This window comes from Vanessa atalanta, chromosome 6 (genome assembly GCF_905147765.1).
Source record: "Vanessa atalanta chromosome 6, ilVanAtal1.2, whole genome shotgun sequence".
NCBI classification, from domain to species: Eukaryota; Metazoa; Arthropoda; class Insecta; order Lepidoptera; family Nymphalidae; genus Vanessa; species Vanessa atalanta.
Window position 1 is genome coordinate 11,116,059 of NC_061876.1, and position 18,694 is coordinate 11,134,752.

An 18,694-nucleotide genomic window follows, 5' to 3' on the forward strand; every position below is an offset into this window, starting at 1 on the left:
TGTTCAAACCATGGGGGTTGAGAGGGTACACCTGTGTTCTTGTACACACTTGGATTGATACTATAATATGTCCTGCGCAGATGTTAGACATTGAGATTAGCCTCACTGACCGAACGCGGTCTCGAAAACTTTATTGCTTTATAAAATTTTAGCTTGAAATCCAAATATGTATTATTACACCATAAGAAAGTAAATTCATAAGATCGACATAATTCCAATGACTTAACTAAATAACGTTAGCCCATGTTGCGTCACAGATGGTGATGATACAGAAAACGAGTTTGAGGTCACGACCAATGCCGGAAGCAATTCAGATTTTTTCTACGTAAACAAATTTAGTGTAAATAAGCAAATTATCTTTAATCATTGAGAAATTAAAATGGAAAAAGCCAGAATTCTTAATAACAATATAAAAGAAAATCATCGGAAATAGGTAATTGTTTTTACAAAGTGACGAAGTTCCTAATGAATAAAGTTCGGAAAATGATGATAATGAAGTAAAATAAAGTTCAAAAGTTAAAACAGAAACTACAATTGTCAAAACAATTAATAATAATATACAATAAGGTTTTAATGTCAAATGAAAAATTGTTTGAAAGTTATTATGCGGCGTACGGGAGCCGATCGTGAGTCACGCGTGGTCACAGTCATACCAACATGTTAATTATTGTGACTGGCATGGCTTTTACGTTTATTCAAATAATTGTACATCACGCTGAACGCACGTAGTCTATTGTGAACTATATATTGTTTGAGTAGGTACTGCTACTAAAATAGACTAATGGAGTATGCGTTATAGGTATTAATATTAGATTAAATTGATACAGGATACACTCATATTCAAGATAATTACTTAGAAGCCTAGAAGCAAGATGTATTATATAATTTGTTAGCTACCCGATCCGACATCATACGGATAGAATAAGGGTCTACATCGAAAGTTTAAACATTAATAAATAATAGCATTAATTTTATTCAATGGTAAGATTGCAGTGATTTTATAAATATATTTGAGTATATATTATCAGATAATTTAGTTTTACTATATTATTTGCTTGATATGAAAAATTAAAAAAAAAAAGCAATCACTAATTATATGGTTGATTATTAGATATCTGAAGCAAACAAAATCAGGCAAGCACCACCAGAATTTTGATGTGTTTATAACTCATCTCGTGTTCGATTGCGAAAAGAAAAATCTTGAGCAAGCAATCAGGTCGTTTGTAAATCACTTGTGTATCCAAACTCACACTGGGCATGAAAGCGGATAAAGCTCTATAAAAATCTTTACCTTATGAAAAGATGAATGTTCATACAAATATTTCAATTGTTTCAATATCGTTCATTTAATTTAATGAATAAATACATCAAGACATAATAAGACGTCACTGTCCATGTAAAGTGATGCAATGAAACGAATTAAATGATCCATCAAGCATGGCATCGTGTAGTACGCTTTATCTAGTTTATTAATGTATTCCGATAAAATATATAGAAGCTAAAGGTTGCGAGATAACGCAGTGGGTTACAGATTAACATAATTCTACATTAATTCAAGATGTATTGAGGTGAGCTCTATGACGCTTATTTCGATTTGATTGATTTTAAACATTCGTACGTTTGACATTTTTAATAGTATTTTCCTTTAATATTTTTTTTTAGATGTCACTGACAGAGTCAACGTTTTTAACTTGATTGTGAATGTTAAATTATAATTTATACGCTTTTCTTTCGATACTAAATTGCAATTTGGTTAAGAACTAAATAAACGTGTGTATATAACTGAGATATCTTTCAAGAGATTATTCTTTTCGTTTCTCTAGAAAATAAAATAAGGATTATTTTATTAAAATAACATTTTTAATTTACTTCGATTATATTATACGCCATATACGATTATACGCATATACCTTTAGTTATACTTGGAAATTGACAAAACATATATAAAAATACTTATCTACATATAGTAAGTTAAACAAGCATTGCAAAACTGAAAATACATAAGGACTGGGTGATTATTTCTGACGTATGCCAAATGACTTAAGGCTACAATACCCTCAGACATTTACCCAGACGTGGGAAAGATTAAACCTAATAGATAATTTATAGTAATATATTGTTTAGCAGTTAAACCATACATTGTATTTTGAGCTTATCATTATTAAACGCATCCATAAAAAATTTAAATATTTATAAGATTCATGTGATCCGTATACAAATGCAAAAAAAAAGTTTAAAAAAAGTAAGATCAGAACACGTTCTTTTTTTTAAATCATTACATAAGAATTTAAATAAATATTAGAAATAAGTTAAGACTGTACGGCGACATCGATCCTATCAAACTGCAATCGTTACTTACGTCTCAAGCAATCTCAAAAGTAAAGACTACAAGCGAGTACCCTTTGAAAGTGGGTAAGGCGGATTATTTCTGCGCTGTAATAGACGATCTATTGTGTTGTCAGTTGCAAGCTATTTGCATTTCCCGGTGATAAATATGCACAGACGCATCGCAGGCGCTTGCTGACAAGGTTTTGGTGCGAAAACGTTAGAAGGCATAAATGCAACTTCAATCAATTGAGCATTCGTGCAGCTGTGGAATTGAATATCCCTCGAAAATTTATTGAAGGTACAAAGATATTGAAAGGTTAGTTTCAATGTCGAGATATCTCTGTTACATTGTAAGGAAAAAGTTTATTCTCATATTTTTTTTTTATAAATGAAAGCCTAGTTTTTGCAAATAAACTAGATAATATAGTTTCGAATAATTTGTTTGGACTTTAAATAATAGTAGTAAATCAAATACAAAATGTCATACAAAACTAAAACAGCATTTACAAATCTCTTGTCGTATCTGATATAACACGGTGGAGCTCAAGCTTGATGAACGGTGCGCACGCGACCACGCGCCGGTTGCGCTTGCGCACGATTTGGGTCAAGGCAGCCGCAGGACTGCACTGAGACGATTGTTACAAATTGCCGTTTAGTTGATCCATATGCATTTTGAGTATGACCTAAAACTGAAAGTGATATTAATGGTTCCCATGATACTGATACGATTAACAAGACTAAAGTAATTTTTCAAGATTATAGTTTTATGTAAAATCAAAAAATTAACACATATTTCAGGTTGACTTGTATGATTTGTTTGAGGATGAAGTAAGCAGATAATAAGTCTACTCTTAAACTGGATCCATTGTCTCTGTCTATTACGCTTTGACGGCTAAACAACTTCTTAAAGCTTGCTTCGTTCCAAGCTTTATCAACATTTGATGTAGTTTGGAACGAAGCAAGTTTGAACCCTAAGGACGGACATAGGCTACTTTTTTACCTTTCAATGGGATAAAGTTGTGGATTAGGAGTTGTATGCAAGTTCTTGAAGGATTTTCATAGCAAAATGTATTCTTCGCGGGCGATGCTGCGGTTTCTGCTAGTTTGTCAATATTTTCGTACGTAATAAATGTAACTAGTCTTGATAATACGGACTTAACAGATATGTAAGCTATGATTACAGTAATGTGTGGTTCCCAAATATTAAAGCGTATTAAAGCTTGCATAAGGTCTCATTAGAAGGTCAGTCTTAGAAACCGTGTGTTCCAACTCTCACCTTGTTCTAAAAACATTATCAACTTAATTTATATACTTAACAAAATTACATTGTTACTATAAATTACTTTGAATAACATTTGAAATCTGCTCAGGTTAATTCGAATGGTAAAAACATAGCGGTATTTTTAATGGCCAGTGAAGGTCAAGTGGCAGTCGATTAACTGGATCTCAACAAAGTATACACGAAAAAGTTCTCGTCGAATATAATCGAATACATAAAATGTTACAAGTGTATGAAATATGATATCACTTTTCCTTTCTTACAATAAAATCGGATGTTTAACTTATACAAAATTCTATTAGATCTTTCGAGCGTTTGTATTGTGTTTTTGTATCGAATGTGATTTATACGTCATGAACAGTAAGTAAGCGGAAAATGTTTCAGTAATAAAGATCTTTTCATTTTAGTCTTCCTTTTGTATTTCAACATCTAAACATATTGCTATATGTTGTATATGCTTATATATGAGGTCTTTATGGTATTTGAGTACATTGTTACATGTATATAATTTGAAGTATGATCATTTATAGTCTTTTACTAATAACCGCTATGACTCTATAAAAATACCATATGCTATACTGGCGCGAGTTCCCTGTAATTTCGAAAGTCATTGTTCCGTGGGAATGTAGACAACAGGTGATGTATCAACATGTGCAGTCACGCTTGCGAACACACTCAATAGCCGGTGTTAAAAAGGACTAAGTACTTTATAATTAAACTCGAATTCATGGCAAACTATTAAATGTTTTACGTTTCGAAATCAGTTTCCATGAAGAATATCCATCGAATGTTAACAGCAAATTACAAAAATGTGTTTGAATTTTATCTTTTTCGTATTAAATAATGATTCGTTTTAAATGCTTAATTTTTGATAGAATTATATATCAATAGCTTGTTTATAATATTAGTAATATGCTGTTCTCCTTTAACTTGAACCACAAATAAAGGAATACATGAACGGAAGAGCAAACATTCCACAGCTTACAGACGGAGGGTGTGCGTCGGACTGTGTCCCCTGCGCCTGAGGGACGGAGGGCACCAAATGTTACGTCGAAATTACCTATCTGTTGTATAATATCATGATAAAAATGTGATGGCATTGTATCAGAGTTTCGTCTTTTGGGAATTGATTGTTTTTTTTTTTTTTTTTAAAGAATTATTTTTGTAATCGAAGTCAGATTTATTTAACATTCCTAATGGTCGTATAATACTGTGATTTAGTCTCAAAAATATTTTTGACTAAACAAATTGTCTAATTATAAGATACGTAACCGTCATAGTCTAGATAATAATGAAGCAGTAACTCAGATAGTCGCATCTGCCACAAATCCGATAATCGATGAGGTTGATGATTTCGTGAGTTAAGACCGCGGCATGGCGTCCATGACAGATGACGTCCTCTGACTAGGCAAGGGCTGACATAATATGTAAAAATACGGACATACGTATTGATAGAACGTAAGAGCTGAAGTAAGACGCAGTAGCGTCCTTTACTAGTGCGCAAAATTGCTAGCCTTAGGTCAAAATTAAAAAAAAAAAACAAAATATATAAAATTGATGAATTTTATAACTTGTTAAAATTAATTGTTAATTTCAATAGACTTATTTTCCATGTAGAAAATAATCCAAAAAGTCCAATGACTTTTTCTGATAATTTATAGTATAAATTTCTTTACAACCAAGTTTTTTATGATATCAAATGTGGTATCATGATTTATTTATTTGAACGCTTTCACCGGTTTAGTTGACTCGTTGGTTTTTGCTTATCTCTATACATATTTTATTGGAACATTTCAAGATCGAGCAACTTGTAATATTTACCTTATTAAGTACTCATTTTGTAAAGTACGTAGCTGACCCACAAAATCAACAATGGATCTAGTTTAAGAGTAGGCGTCGTTTTCTCCGTCACAAAAACTGCGAGCCATCCGTTAAGAGATTAAACGGTTGACAGTAGCAAAATAGCTTTATCTATGACGAATGAGAGAGATTACGTAGGGATTTTAGGGAGTCATTTGTAATACGATTTGACACACAAACATAAATGTGACTGGAGAAGATAGCAAATAAATGATCGTTAAAAATCGTGGGTTTGCATTGATATGCATATTTTAGATTACAAAAAAAATTTACGCAATTTTATCATAGAATTTGATTGATGATCGTCATGTTCTGTTATGTCGCAAAATAGATACAGTCTATCAGTTCTATTGATCTACAGTTTTGAGGAAGCCAGTGTCGGTAGTTAGTAAAGTATGTTGAGGATAATTCCAATGTCTATTGGCAAAGATGACGCGCTATTTTATGACGTCTTTTCACACCAATAAAAATACATTGTCGTATAAAATACATGCAGCTCATTGTTGCAATGTTGCAGCAGTTGGACGATATGCAGTCTACTCGTATGAAAAATTCGTGAGAAATGATGTGAGATAACCATATATTCCCAACGGCTGGCCAGAGGGCGTACATTGAGGGAGCATTTTAATATCCACCCTTGCACAACCGAACAAAAGCGAACAATGAGCGCATGCGCGGTGCATTGTGCTATTTGGGAGCGAATAATTTTTTTACTCTTTTTTTACAACAAAGCATTGCACAAAACAATCGGTCAATGAGTAGGGTCACGCTTTACGAACTATAACAATGGAGGTGCCGAAATTAATGAACAGTTTGACCGGAGTTGTTGCGAATACTTTTGTTGTAAGAGAACAGTCCGGTTGTACTTTTTCCGTTGACATAATTACTGTGATTGAATCGAAATAACGAGCTTATAAAACGACAGCTCATCACACATATCACTGGCGTATCATTAATCATTCATAATAAATAATACGAGAGATTGGTTGCCGCTTATTACGTAAAACGCTTATGGGCTCGAATAGATGATATAAACATCAGTATGTGACAGCTCTATCGCCTTGCAATATTCTTGTCAGACACGCGCATGCACGTGACCGGACCCTTGCTTCACACCAACTTACCCCACCAAAATTACTAGCGAACAGTATCAGAAAACACTAAGCATACAATCTACTTAATAAGACGAGACGACGTGGGAAGAACTATTAGTAAATATTGAACATTTTTTAAAAATATATTCCGTATACTTTAATAGTTAGAAGTCGTTTAGTTTGCTCAAAGTAATTATAACAATTTACTGTAATCTATGATAAAAACATGCGATAAAAGTACATAATAAGATTATAAAAAAATGTATGGTTTTATATTTTCAAAAAAGAGACAAACACAGATTCAATAACTGATATAACAAAGAATTGTAAAATATAGTCAAAAGTGTCATCGAGTATTATTTACGATCATTCTATAATCACATTTAAGCGTTTAAGAGATTCTTCCAAAATCCCTTCGTAATAAACTAGGATGAAAAACTGACATTATCACATTATAAATTTTCTCTAGCTTTGTGCAAGAATAGCCAATAAATTGTCACGCTATTCCCCGTCAGAGAAAGGGCGGCGATACAACCCTTCAAAACAGAAATTATTATGTTGAATCCAGATATAATGGGGCGACGAACCCCATCTATTGCTACAAAAAGCCGTAATGTTAATCTTCTATATTTTGATTAAACTCACCGATATATTCTTAGGAGATTCTAGGAATGCTCGTTTTGCTGACAAATGATAGACAATTTGTAACTATCAAACATAACAGCTTAATTTAAAGGATGGAGTATGAAAACTATTGCACATATACGAAAAAAAAACATTAGTAGGCGCACGCCAATTATGTCCGTATTAAAATAATCCCTCAATAATATATTCTCGTTTTTATTTCAGTGATACGTTGAAGATTATTACCCAGGTAATCTATTACCTGGCTGAAAAAAAGGCAACAAAGAATATATAATCATTATAGCACTTATGACCTAATAATAACTACACGTAATTTGTTCTCGTGTACATCACTGTAAGACGTAAAACGCAATAGACAAATTTAAAACATAGGTAATAAAAACATGACAAGGCCAACGATACAACGTTGTAAACACGTACACCTGCATCTATTGTGGTACACTATCCGCACATAAAACATCCAACAATAAAAATTGATCTAGATACGTGCGTACAACGTACCGCAGTTCAACGGAAATTGTGCGTGCGTCCGAGCGAAATTAACGCAAACCGCATTATATCCTGTGGACCGTATGCACCTAACTGTACTGAGAATGGGGTTGTCAAATCAGTTTTTTATTTATATTAACAGCCTGTAAATTTCCCTCTGTTGGGCTAAGGTGTCGTCTCCCTTAGAGGAAAATGTTTGGAGCGTATTCGACCACGCTGCTCCAATGCGGGTTGATTGCAAATGAAATACACATGTGGCAGAATTTCTTTGAAATTAGACACAAGCAGGTAGATTTCCTCAAGATGTTTTCCTTCACCGCCGAGTACGAGATGAATTATAATAAATTAAGCACATGAAAATTCAGTGGTACTTGCCTGGGTTTGAACCCGAAATCATCGGTTAATCGAAGGGGTTTTTTATAATACATAATAAGAAGTATTATTTTATAGTTTTTATAGATCAGATGCTATATTGTACTAACCGAGAATAAATCAAGAGCACGTTAGCAATTTCTGATTCCACTTACTCGTGTAGACGATGTAAGTACAAAATCAGTTATACCGGACTATTTGCAGATCATTTAATAAAAATAAGAGATGAAAAGATCCGTGCAAATATCAGACAATTATAACGTGAATCGACGGTATTAATCAATGTAGTTTTCACAGACGCGGTAGATAAGATTAAAAAAACATACACGTGCAGGTCGATTTGATTGAATGGTTGTATTGGAAACATTATCGGAGTGGGTGTTTTGTAAATAAACATTGCGAAGCATTAGTTGCTATAACAATTTTACGGTTGCAATCGAATATATGTAACTACTAGTTGCCGAACGCGGTTTCGCTCGCTAGTTTTATGGATTAGGGGTTCAAAGTTGATTCACAGTACCAAAATTCGGTTGTTTGGCCGTGAAATATAAATTATAGCAACAAAAATAAGTTATATGTAGGTAGTTTGTATATTGTTGTAAATCAACATATTTTATCAGTAGAGCATAATATTCTTATGTTAGAGATTAGAATAGTAAAGAGAAATCAAGAGTGGAATTTAGAATCGTACGCCTACGTAATTTATTACACTGTACAACGCAACGTCGCGTCTGTCATCTTATCAGAAGACAGAAATTTATAAATTGCGCATCAAACTACCTACTCTGTAATCCAATACGATATAAAGGTATTTGGCACGACTACACCTTCGGTTGGTTTTTTTATTCCGTTCAGCGAATTCAGGTAGTCAAATTATACATTTTTTGTTAGCGTTACGAACGGTAACTTTTTTCTTCGTACAAGCTCAAACAGTTTCAATCTATGAAACTAATGATCAATGTAATACTTTTTAAAATCTGCTATGGAATTACCATAAATGATTAAAAGATAAAGTGCAGCTTTTTGATTAATATTAAATATTGATCTGTAATCAGAGTAACATTCGTTTCCATAATATAGTATTTAATCGTAAACATTATCTCAGATAGGCACTTATTCAATTCGCTTGTGACGTTGCAGCTTGACATGCGGGCCCGGAATGATACGGGAAGAATAATCGAGCAAATCACGCCACTTCAGCACTCGTATCGAGATTTATTATTATTCTATCGATATTTTATTTATGCATTTGAAATATTTATCCGTGCACGGAAATATAGAATTCTAACTGAAGATCACCTCTCTAGATAAGTTAAAGACCATGAAATTTATTATGTAAGCAGGAAATATAAGCGTTCATTTCATACTGCAATTTTTTTTTTTGATTAGACATCACGTACGGAAAATGTTAATGCAATTAGACGCAATTCGGATGTTGGCAAGGTCATTTTTATGTTGCTAATGTCAGCATAAAAACTGCTATCATTCAAACGAACTGTCAGTTTCCCCCCTAAGTATACTATAAAAATTTGGACGATAATTTAACGAAGTTGTGCTTTATTGAAAGGTAAATAAGATGTAAATTCGTATGTTTATATTAAAGCTTGATTGATTGATAACCAACTCGATCGTAGACAGCCTTTGGGAAGTGACAAGTTCGGGTCAAATGATTATCCGATGACGAGGTCATCGATCGTGGAATTTAGTTGTACCTTTGTACCTTATGTTTGAAAGTGATACTTAAAGTATTGGCAGACGTAATGTGAATGATTAAAAATAACTGACCTTATTATAATAATATTCGGTATCAATAGAAAAAAAAGTAAATACTGAACTAAAATAAGCACACGAATTAAAGTCATTGATATTTTTTGTGCGGAAGCGACACTTCCTATCGATTGACTTTCAAAGCTGAGATTCAAATCCAACAAATAAAAGAGTACATCGATTAAATTTTGAAACAAGTCAATTTAATTTTACTTTACAGGTTTAAATTCAAATGTACTTACAATGATGATATGTATATCTTAAATCTTGTAATTTACAATTACAAAGCATTTACGATGTTTATGCAACTATGTTGATGTAGAAATCATTTCTGTGTGTACGGAAATGTTATGATTTGCATTCGAATATAGCTGATGTCGCAAATATTATGCGGAAGACTGTTATTATTGGGATACCGTTTTAATCAAGAACCTTTTCACTGTTGCGTCATTTTTTCACAGTTAAATATTACTTTTATAAAATTTACGATCACATTAATATTTTAGAGTAACTACCTAAGATAACATAAGTTAAGTTTTCGCATATGTATTTTGAAAGTCAAATTAAATTCATAAAATTATTTAATGACTCGTGTATATATGTCGGCATCGATGGTCGTGTCGACGAACGTTTACAATGTGAGATAGAAGAAACATCTGCGGTTGATAACTCGTTCCAAACGATCATCCTTAGTTATTTAGCAGCGTGCCGTCTAGCTTCCGAGGATGGTCCGTTATAGCGCGGCGATAGTGGGTTAATTAATGAATAATGGATGCACTGCGATATTTCACTAGTTTCTCTGTCTGTTCACAACAGTACGTACACTAGTCCAGTGAGGAAGCGGTTTAATGTGATTCAGACACGTTACTGTGATGTAGGAAATGACAGTACGAAACAGTCTGCTCGTATAATCAATGAATTCACATTAAAACACTAACTTGATCTATTAACAACTCTTACGTTAATCGTAATCGATATGGAATTATCACTAGAACCTGCAAATCATACAACTCATACAACCAGTCTAACGAAATGGTATTTTCCATGTTTTTCCGCGGATATATTCGTCGAAAGAATTTAATGAGATTTTAATTAGTCACTTGCAGCTGATGTTAAATGTGATAACGAAATGAGTACTCTATTGCTAAAGCATACAGGTTGCTCTGGATAAGTAATTAACATAGTCAGAGCGTTGAGAAAATTAATTTGCCCTTTAACTACTGCTTGAAGTTATTTATTAGGCTTAGTTGTTCGTCTTGCGAGGCAGCTTGCAACTTACTACACCTTTCGCTGCCTCTGCGCTAATATGGGGTCGACCAGCTGTCGTTTTTTTAACGATACCATAAAAGACCCCTCGTCCACCTGTACCGACCATGTTAGTTCTGTAAAATCGCATTTTCGCGATCCAACATGCGTCAGACATCTAAAGACGATAGCAAACAAAACTGGTTGAGAACAAGTTCAAGTTTAGCATTGACCATTTTATGCAATCAAGTTAGCATACAAAGAAGTATCGATATTTCTTTGAAAATAATTTTGTTTTTTTTTCATTTCTAGTTATCAAGCTATACATTTAAATTATCTGTTTAAGATGATCTATACAACTGCTAAACACTAGTTTAAGATCATTTTATATATAATGTTGGTATCTTTAGTGGAATGTTGCATTATTATTTTTTTATTTAGTTCAAAGGCAGGTCAACAGAAAGGCCATCTAATAAAAAGTTTTTACCTTTGTCCTTGTACATATATCTACCTACATAGGCATAACAAGAAGTATCTATTCTTCCATTCCATTCCAGAAAAAGAAAGTACTTAATTTCTAAGTACTTTTATGTTCTAATGATATTGTTTGGAATGGACTCAATATATTTGAGTGGTTATAGCAGTTAAAGATCAAACCTCTTTAGTATTCGAGGAAATGTTTTACTGTTTTATGTTTTCCGCAGTTTATCTAACATTCTATAGAATATAAGCCCGCCCTTCTTAGAAGTGGTTTGATGAGTTTAACACACATTCCTTGGTTATGGGGCTGATGTGGCTCGTTACTTCAAAGTGTAGGGATAATGTTATGATTGCTGCACCGTTAAACCGTGTCACCTTAAGTGACGAACATTTAAATGTCATGACATTTTAATGTATCTAGTTCTTCGTATACAAAAAAATACTACATTTCGTTCGATTTTATGATATTCAAAGTGGTTTTAGTATTCAAAACAACATTTTAAAAGTTTATGACACTGGATCATAAGGATCTTTATTTTATAGATTTCTTTAAAATTAAAAAAAAACTCGATATAAAATGATCAAAAAAATTTAATCGCCATAAAATTTAAATTCTATTTAAATGTAAGGCATCTGCAATTCCATTTAAGGTCATACGTCTTTTCGTTTGGGAGACTTCTTCGTCAGACCGCATTCCGAAACCCTTCGCCAATTACGCAGGATGGAGACGCCGAAAGGTTTTTTTTTATCCCATTTTGACCGTTATTCGATGACTTAAACAATCGTTCAGAACTCGTTCCTTTCACCATATACGGGTCATGGAGTTCCGATTTTCTAGCCCTACTGCTATTTTTTCTCTTCTCTGGCGAGGCAGGTCGAGTGACATATTGGTGTCATTACAACAATAAAATTCAAAGCGCTTTTATTTTTAAAAGATTTGCATCGAATTTCGTTGTTTGTCACGTGAATTGTCGCCATCTTCGAGACATTTACCGATAATCGACCTCTTAACCAATATTTGCAAACATAAAATCCACGAACAAAACCAATGAGAGCCGAAAAGCGAAACGGGTTTCCCAATGAATTAATTAAAGATTGTTTATAGCCATGCGTATACAACTTTAAAATCAGAACAATATTCATTGTTTTTTTGGATTTAAGCACAATTAAGGTCCATATTGTTAAATTGTTAAATTGTATAAAAAAGTTACATTAAATCGATAACTAATTAGATCGATTAGTTGATCATGAATAGGTCACACAGACCGGTCGGCTCGGATTTCTCGATACACTTTTTGGGCCCATGACATGAATAATTAACGCAATACAGACTTTCGGTAGACTGAACGCATTGTTCACCGGCATCTGATGACCTGATGGCATCAATACACATCCTAGTACACGCGTTGAATCCACTATTGGTATTCTTTTAGCCTAATCCACATTGATAGTTATATTAAGAACAGTGACAAATATATTTAAGTAATGTTGAAATTAGAATATTCTTAATAATGATTACGGCCACAGACGCAATCCAAGGTTACGAAAACGATGGCCCTACATACAAGTGTAACGTAAACGGTTCATGGGAACTAATAATAAACATTAACAATGAGTGTTGCCGTTTGATGTGAGCGAGCGCGTCATAGCCCGGGCCGGCACTCGTAAAACTAAATTCGGTACTGGTAATTGTACAGTCGACTGCACTTGCGGATTAAGCAATAGCAGGAAATAAATGACCCAAAATAATACATGTATGTGTGCATTATTACGATTTACAACCGCAGTTGAAGTCAACTGAAGTTAGCTTATGTATGTATGTCGAGTAGACTGGCTATCTTTAACGCGGATAGCAATTTTCTAATACAAAATATTCGAACGAGGGCAATGCTTTCTGTATATTTAGTGATAAACAAAAATCTAAATCACGTTCGAATTGGCAAAAGTAAACCGCAAAAAATGTCACCAAGTTCGTGTGCTTTCACCGCAGTCGCCAGAAAACGTTTGTCCGGCGACTTAATTCTGTTTGAGATTAAGCGATTAAGCGCCATCCGAATAAATAAAGTGGACGCAATTACGACTCTATATGTTCGACATAAGTCTCCTTCTAGAATTGGACCCCACGTTGGCATCCGCAATGTCCTGGCGTAAGGCCAACAGGCAATTGAATGAGTGACGATGCGAAACGACCAAAAAACCAGGGGTAGACGGTCACGTTCACTCTATTTCTGGGAGGTCAGATTCTGAAGTGCCTGTGAGTCAGAATCAATTCGCCACTCGAGATGAAAATCCATCCATTGAGCAACCTAGAGCAAATGTATTGCTGATTACGATAAAGGCAATACTCATTAGATGTACAACTCAATATAATTTACCTTTAGCACACTCGGAGAGAAATTGTAAAATTTAAAATTAATATTAGTAACATCACTAGGAATTCGACAGTTCTATTCGAGGAGTTAGCAAAGTTAGAGTTAAGGGGACGCCTATTCTAGAGTATGTCGGACGTGACATGATAACTAAGTGTCCGTTGAAAATAACCGCATGCGCAATCGAAGCTAGGCAGCTGTCTGCCTCTGATAAATATGAAGTTATCATTCGAAGTTCCTAAGATTGCTTATTGTAAACCTATTAAAATAAGTAATTTCGATAGTTGCAATTACCGCACATCTTCGTCCCAATACTATTTTTGTTTACTTTTCTATAAAAACATCTATTTTTGTATACAATCTAAATAACTTTATGGCATTGATTGAAATATATATTTTTAAATGATTTAAATTTAAACTAAAATACATGATTAGCTAGACATTAGCCGTTCATTTCTATTGAGATTCCTTTGTGAGTAATGGAAGTTATGACCCGGTCTTGGCAAAATCGCAATTTATAATATTACATAACATTTGACGCGTTTTATTCTTTGACACAAGTGGTAGGGTCTGGCGTTAGGTTCAAAAGGATGAGTCAAACCAGCTTCTAGTTATGATCTCATCGTAACATTATTATTAAAACTGCTATTTGTACGCAACGAATGTTTAACTTTCTTTTAAATGTCATATACATTTTGTATGTATTTAATTTCTCTTTAGACTATAGGGATATGATTTACGTGTGAGGGCTAATTTTTTTTTTGTTTAAATGGCTTATTAGAAAAACACTAATATTTGGAACTTTCAAACATCGTTGCATATAGTCTACTAAAACAAACATACCACAAAATAATGTGACATAAAGATAATTTCAGACTGGGCTAGACGCTAGACGATCAGACGAAAAATAAAGTTAAAATAAAGGTCCAGTTACAATCGCATAAACAAGTCAATCACACGATTAAACAACAGGAATTTGATACGACATCATTGATAAGACTGCGGCCTTGGACAAATTATACGTAATAGTAATACCGATACTACATTCGGTCTCACACTTCGGCCTTGGGCGAGTACAAAAATGACTTACGAGTTCCGAAGTGAAAAGTTTTTATTAGTCACATTATTTTTGACATTAAATTAAGCTACTCTATAATTATTTTGTTTGTCCCTTAGTGTTTAATAGACAATTTAATGGAAATCATTATCTTTTATTAAAATCGCCTGAATCTAAACCTCAATATGAAATAGAACTTATGTTTATTGTTACTAAATCATTTATGAATTGGGGGTAATAAATTAAAATTAATGATAAATTAAATTTTATTTAATGCAATATATTAAATATTAATCATCGGGTTAAATCATTTACGACCTTAATTCAATTACTAAACTGAATACAATATCAGAACATGTAATAGAATACGAAATACAGATCAAAATAATGAAAGGAAACAACTCTAATACCATACTGATGCGCAGTTTTATAAATCATATCAGAAAAAACAACGACATATAATTCAAAGGAAATCCAATATGGAATATTTTCATGATACGTGATAAAGCTGATCGACGTAAACAGAAATAACTGAACGAAACGATAAGCCGATATTACTGTAAATATAGCGCTAGTGATAAAGTCGAAACGAACAGTTACAATTTTTTTCGCAGTTCGCAAAAAATAATATTAATGATTGTAGTATTTCAGGATTCCGCTCACCTTAGTTGCGTCGGTGTTGGCGTTCATCCAACTACAGATGCTTACGATCTGGCTGTCGCCGAAATTTGCTCTCTAACATCAGAACATAGGTAGAGTTTGTATTCCAAAAGCACCGTTCTCGATATAACAACACAAAATAAAACAAACCACAATGTCGTTTAAGTTTCGAATTATTGGAAAACACAAATCGTTAAGACCGATAAAGGTCTTTCACATCACGCTAAATATTTGCTCTGTCACAGGTGCATGAGCGTCGTAAATAATAGTGACGTTCGATGCCGGCTACACGTGCGCTCTCGACAGAAAACCGCGAATAACAGTCGATAAGAAACGCGAGCGACAAAACATATGCCCCCTCTACCACGACCGCTGCACGCTCGCGGTACAGCGAGACTGACGGACGGGTCGGTTTCGCAGAGCGCCGACGCACTGGCGCATCTTGACAACCCCTCGTTCCCCCGCGCACAATTTGCAGACTCCCAGAAGTGCATTTTAAACTGAAATTGAAAAAATCGAGAATAGACTTGCATAGCTTCAAACCACCTCAGGTTTAGCCAAGGAATCTGACTACTTTTTCAATCACCAAAGTAATTATTCACGCCATTTACGGTACTGAATTAACGTACGAGCGTAAATAGTAATAGTCTCGCGTCTTGGATTCTCGTGAGAATGCTGATGCGAGAAGATGGAAATGATAATAATCGTCGACCAATTAGGGCGTAACCGAAGTACTCGTTTAGCAAATGAGAATTTTTAAAAAGACAATAACCATGAATTTACAAGATCATCATCGATCGTAACGTTTTTAGTGTCATCACAACGTAATGGTAGTTAAATTGGATAATATATGTGTAGAATATAATAAGCAAAAGTACGGGATTGTCCATCGTAGAATGAAAGTGTGCCACATCCTGAAGGCTAATAGCGGATGACGGCGGCCGCTAGGCGTTAGGACCACGTAGGAGCAACGGTACTGTCGATATGCACTCCGTTCATTTGCATAATCGTCACCGTGATTACCTTAAATTTTAAGTTATATTTAATGACGATATTATTATTTTTCGCATACATATAAACTTAACTTAAAAAAATAGGTTTTTTTTAATGATAGTCGGCTCGACATATGACCTATATGTATATGACATATCAGGTGGCCCACCTGATAGTAAGTGGTCTCCACCGCAAATTTTAATTGGCGCTGTAAGAAATATTAACTACTAGCGACCCGCCTCGGCTTCGCACGGTTGCAATGCTGATACTAAGCATACTACAAAATGTCTTTTAACGTTCACAGTTCTTCAGTCATTAGACGATATAAACAGCTATGTAACGATTAATGCTTCGAAAATAAGCCATTATTTCTCGTAAACAGTAAGCGACTTTGTTTTATACTATGTAATGATTCCTTATAACGCCAATGCACCACCAACCTTGAGAACTAAGATATTATATCACCTGTGCCTGTAGTTATAATGGCTCACTCACCCTTCAAACCGGAACACAATAATACCACATATTGATGTATTGCGGTAGAATATCTAATAGTTGGGTGGTACCTCTACCTACCCAAACGGGACTGCACAAAGCTCTACCACCACGTAGTAAATAATTTACAGAAATACAATAAATTGAACGAAAGTCGCAGACGAAGCCGGTAACCACCTATTAGATGGTAACTGATGGCAATTAGTCTTAGTAATTATAACAATAATAATAAAACTATAAACCACTTTAACACAGATGTTGGTCTGGAATTCGGTAATAAAACTATAACAGTAAAAATGTGAAGTAGTCAAAAAATACGATTTCGTAATACAATGAAATCTTTAGTCCAATTTTTTTAAAACTATCTTTTCTGTTTTTTAGAAATTACAAATACATTTTTTCCATCGTTTAATAATATCCATTTTGTTAAAGTAAATAAGTTTTGATTTATTTTCAGATAATCAGACAAAACAAAACAACGTTTGAGTTCTGTCAAAAATAGGTCAAGTTTTATACCTAAGAAGCTTTAAATCGAACACTATAGAAAATATAAATTCTAGAACAAACAAAAAATTAAAGGTCAAGGCTAAAAACTTAACAAGCTAAAGAAACGAATTAAAATGATTTAGACTTTTAAAACGTCTATTTTTATTCATGCGCTTGAACGTTAACATAAAAAATTAATATCTTGCAAAAAAAGATATCGCTTCTGAAATTGTAACTTGTTATAAATGATTAATAACCACATCTAAATGACCCGATCTTTTGAATCCCCGTCTAATTGTATCAGTTTTCTCGAATCTGGTATGCAATGGAGTTTATCGTCCATCTACCGAGTCAACTGTGCGCATTCTTTCTAGCAATGGCGAGTAACGAATCGCGTTTTGCTTTTTATTGGTCTTATAAAAAAAGCCAGTAGCTCGTTAAATTGTGAGGTTGTTATTGATTGTGATTAATACGGCTCTGTAATAAGAATACGAATCAAAATAAAGTTTTTGTTTCGCAAAGATAATAAAAACGCACGATATGATTTATTTAGTAAAATGAAATGAGATGACCAATATTTTCCGTGAAAAGGAACAAGTCCATCCGAAATAAGACAAACAGACGGTAAAATAAGTAATATTAGTCAAGTTAAGATGTGAGATATTAGCGTGGTTCAAACATAATATAAATTACCAATAAAATATAATCTTATGTTCTCCGAGTTACTAATTAAAGAAATCAAAATTCAGCTTGGTATAAGGATGAACACATAACATGTTCGGCAAGATAAATCAACTGCTAAAGCTAATGACGATAAACATAAGATGTTTAGTGGGATAACAGATTGACGATTTGATTCGCTCTCGAAGGCACCTATTAAAGGTGGTTTACAAACTGAAGCGATAAACTTACTCACATCATTTAATCAGATTGTAGACGATTGCAACTTTTTGTTTTGTCTTCTTATTAAACCAATAACATTAACAATTTGTTATATGTATAAACAGTTATATTGTAACAAATTAAAAGATCTTATTCAGCATTATTTATTAATTTTCTTATTATAACTGTTTCA

General features: G+C 33.6%; 1 protein-coding gene across 5 annotated transcripts in view; it reads right to left on the reverse strand.

The window, feature by feature from the left end:
• The window catches only part of LOC125064516 (rho GTPase-activating protein 21), a 317,454-nt gene that overhangs the window by 139,217 nt on the left and 159,543 nt on the right, over window positions 1-18,694 (reverse strand). Inside the window, exon 1 of one of the 5 annotated variants that reach the window (XM_047671609.1) lies at window positions 15,649-16,038. The exons of the other annotated variants lie outside the window; for them this stretch is intronic. Within the exon in view, the coding sequence (XP_047527565.1) occupies window positions 15,649-15,675 (27 nt within the window). The 5' untranslated portion in view covers window positions 15,676-16,038. Of the gene's footprint in view, window positions 1-15,648; window positions 16,039-18,694 lie in introns of those variants that run through there. 5 annotated transcript variants of the gene reach the window in all.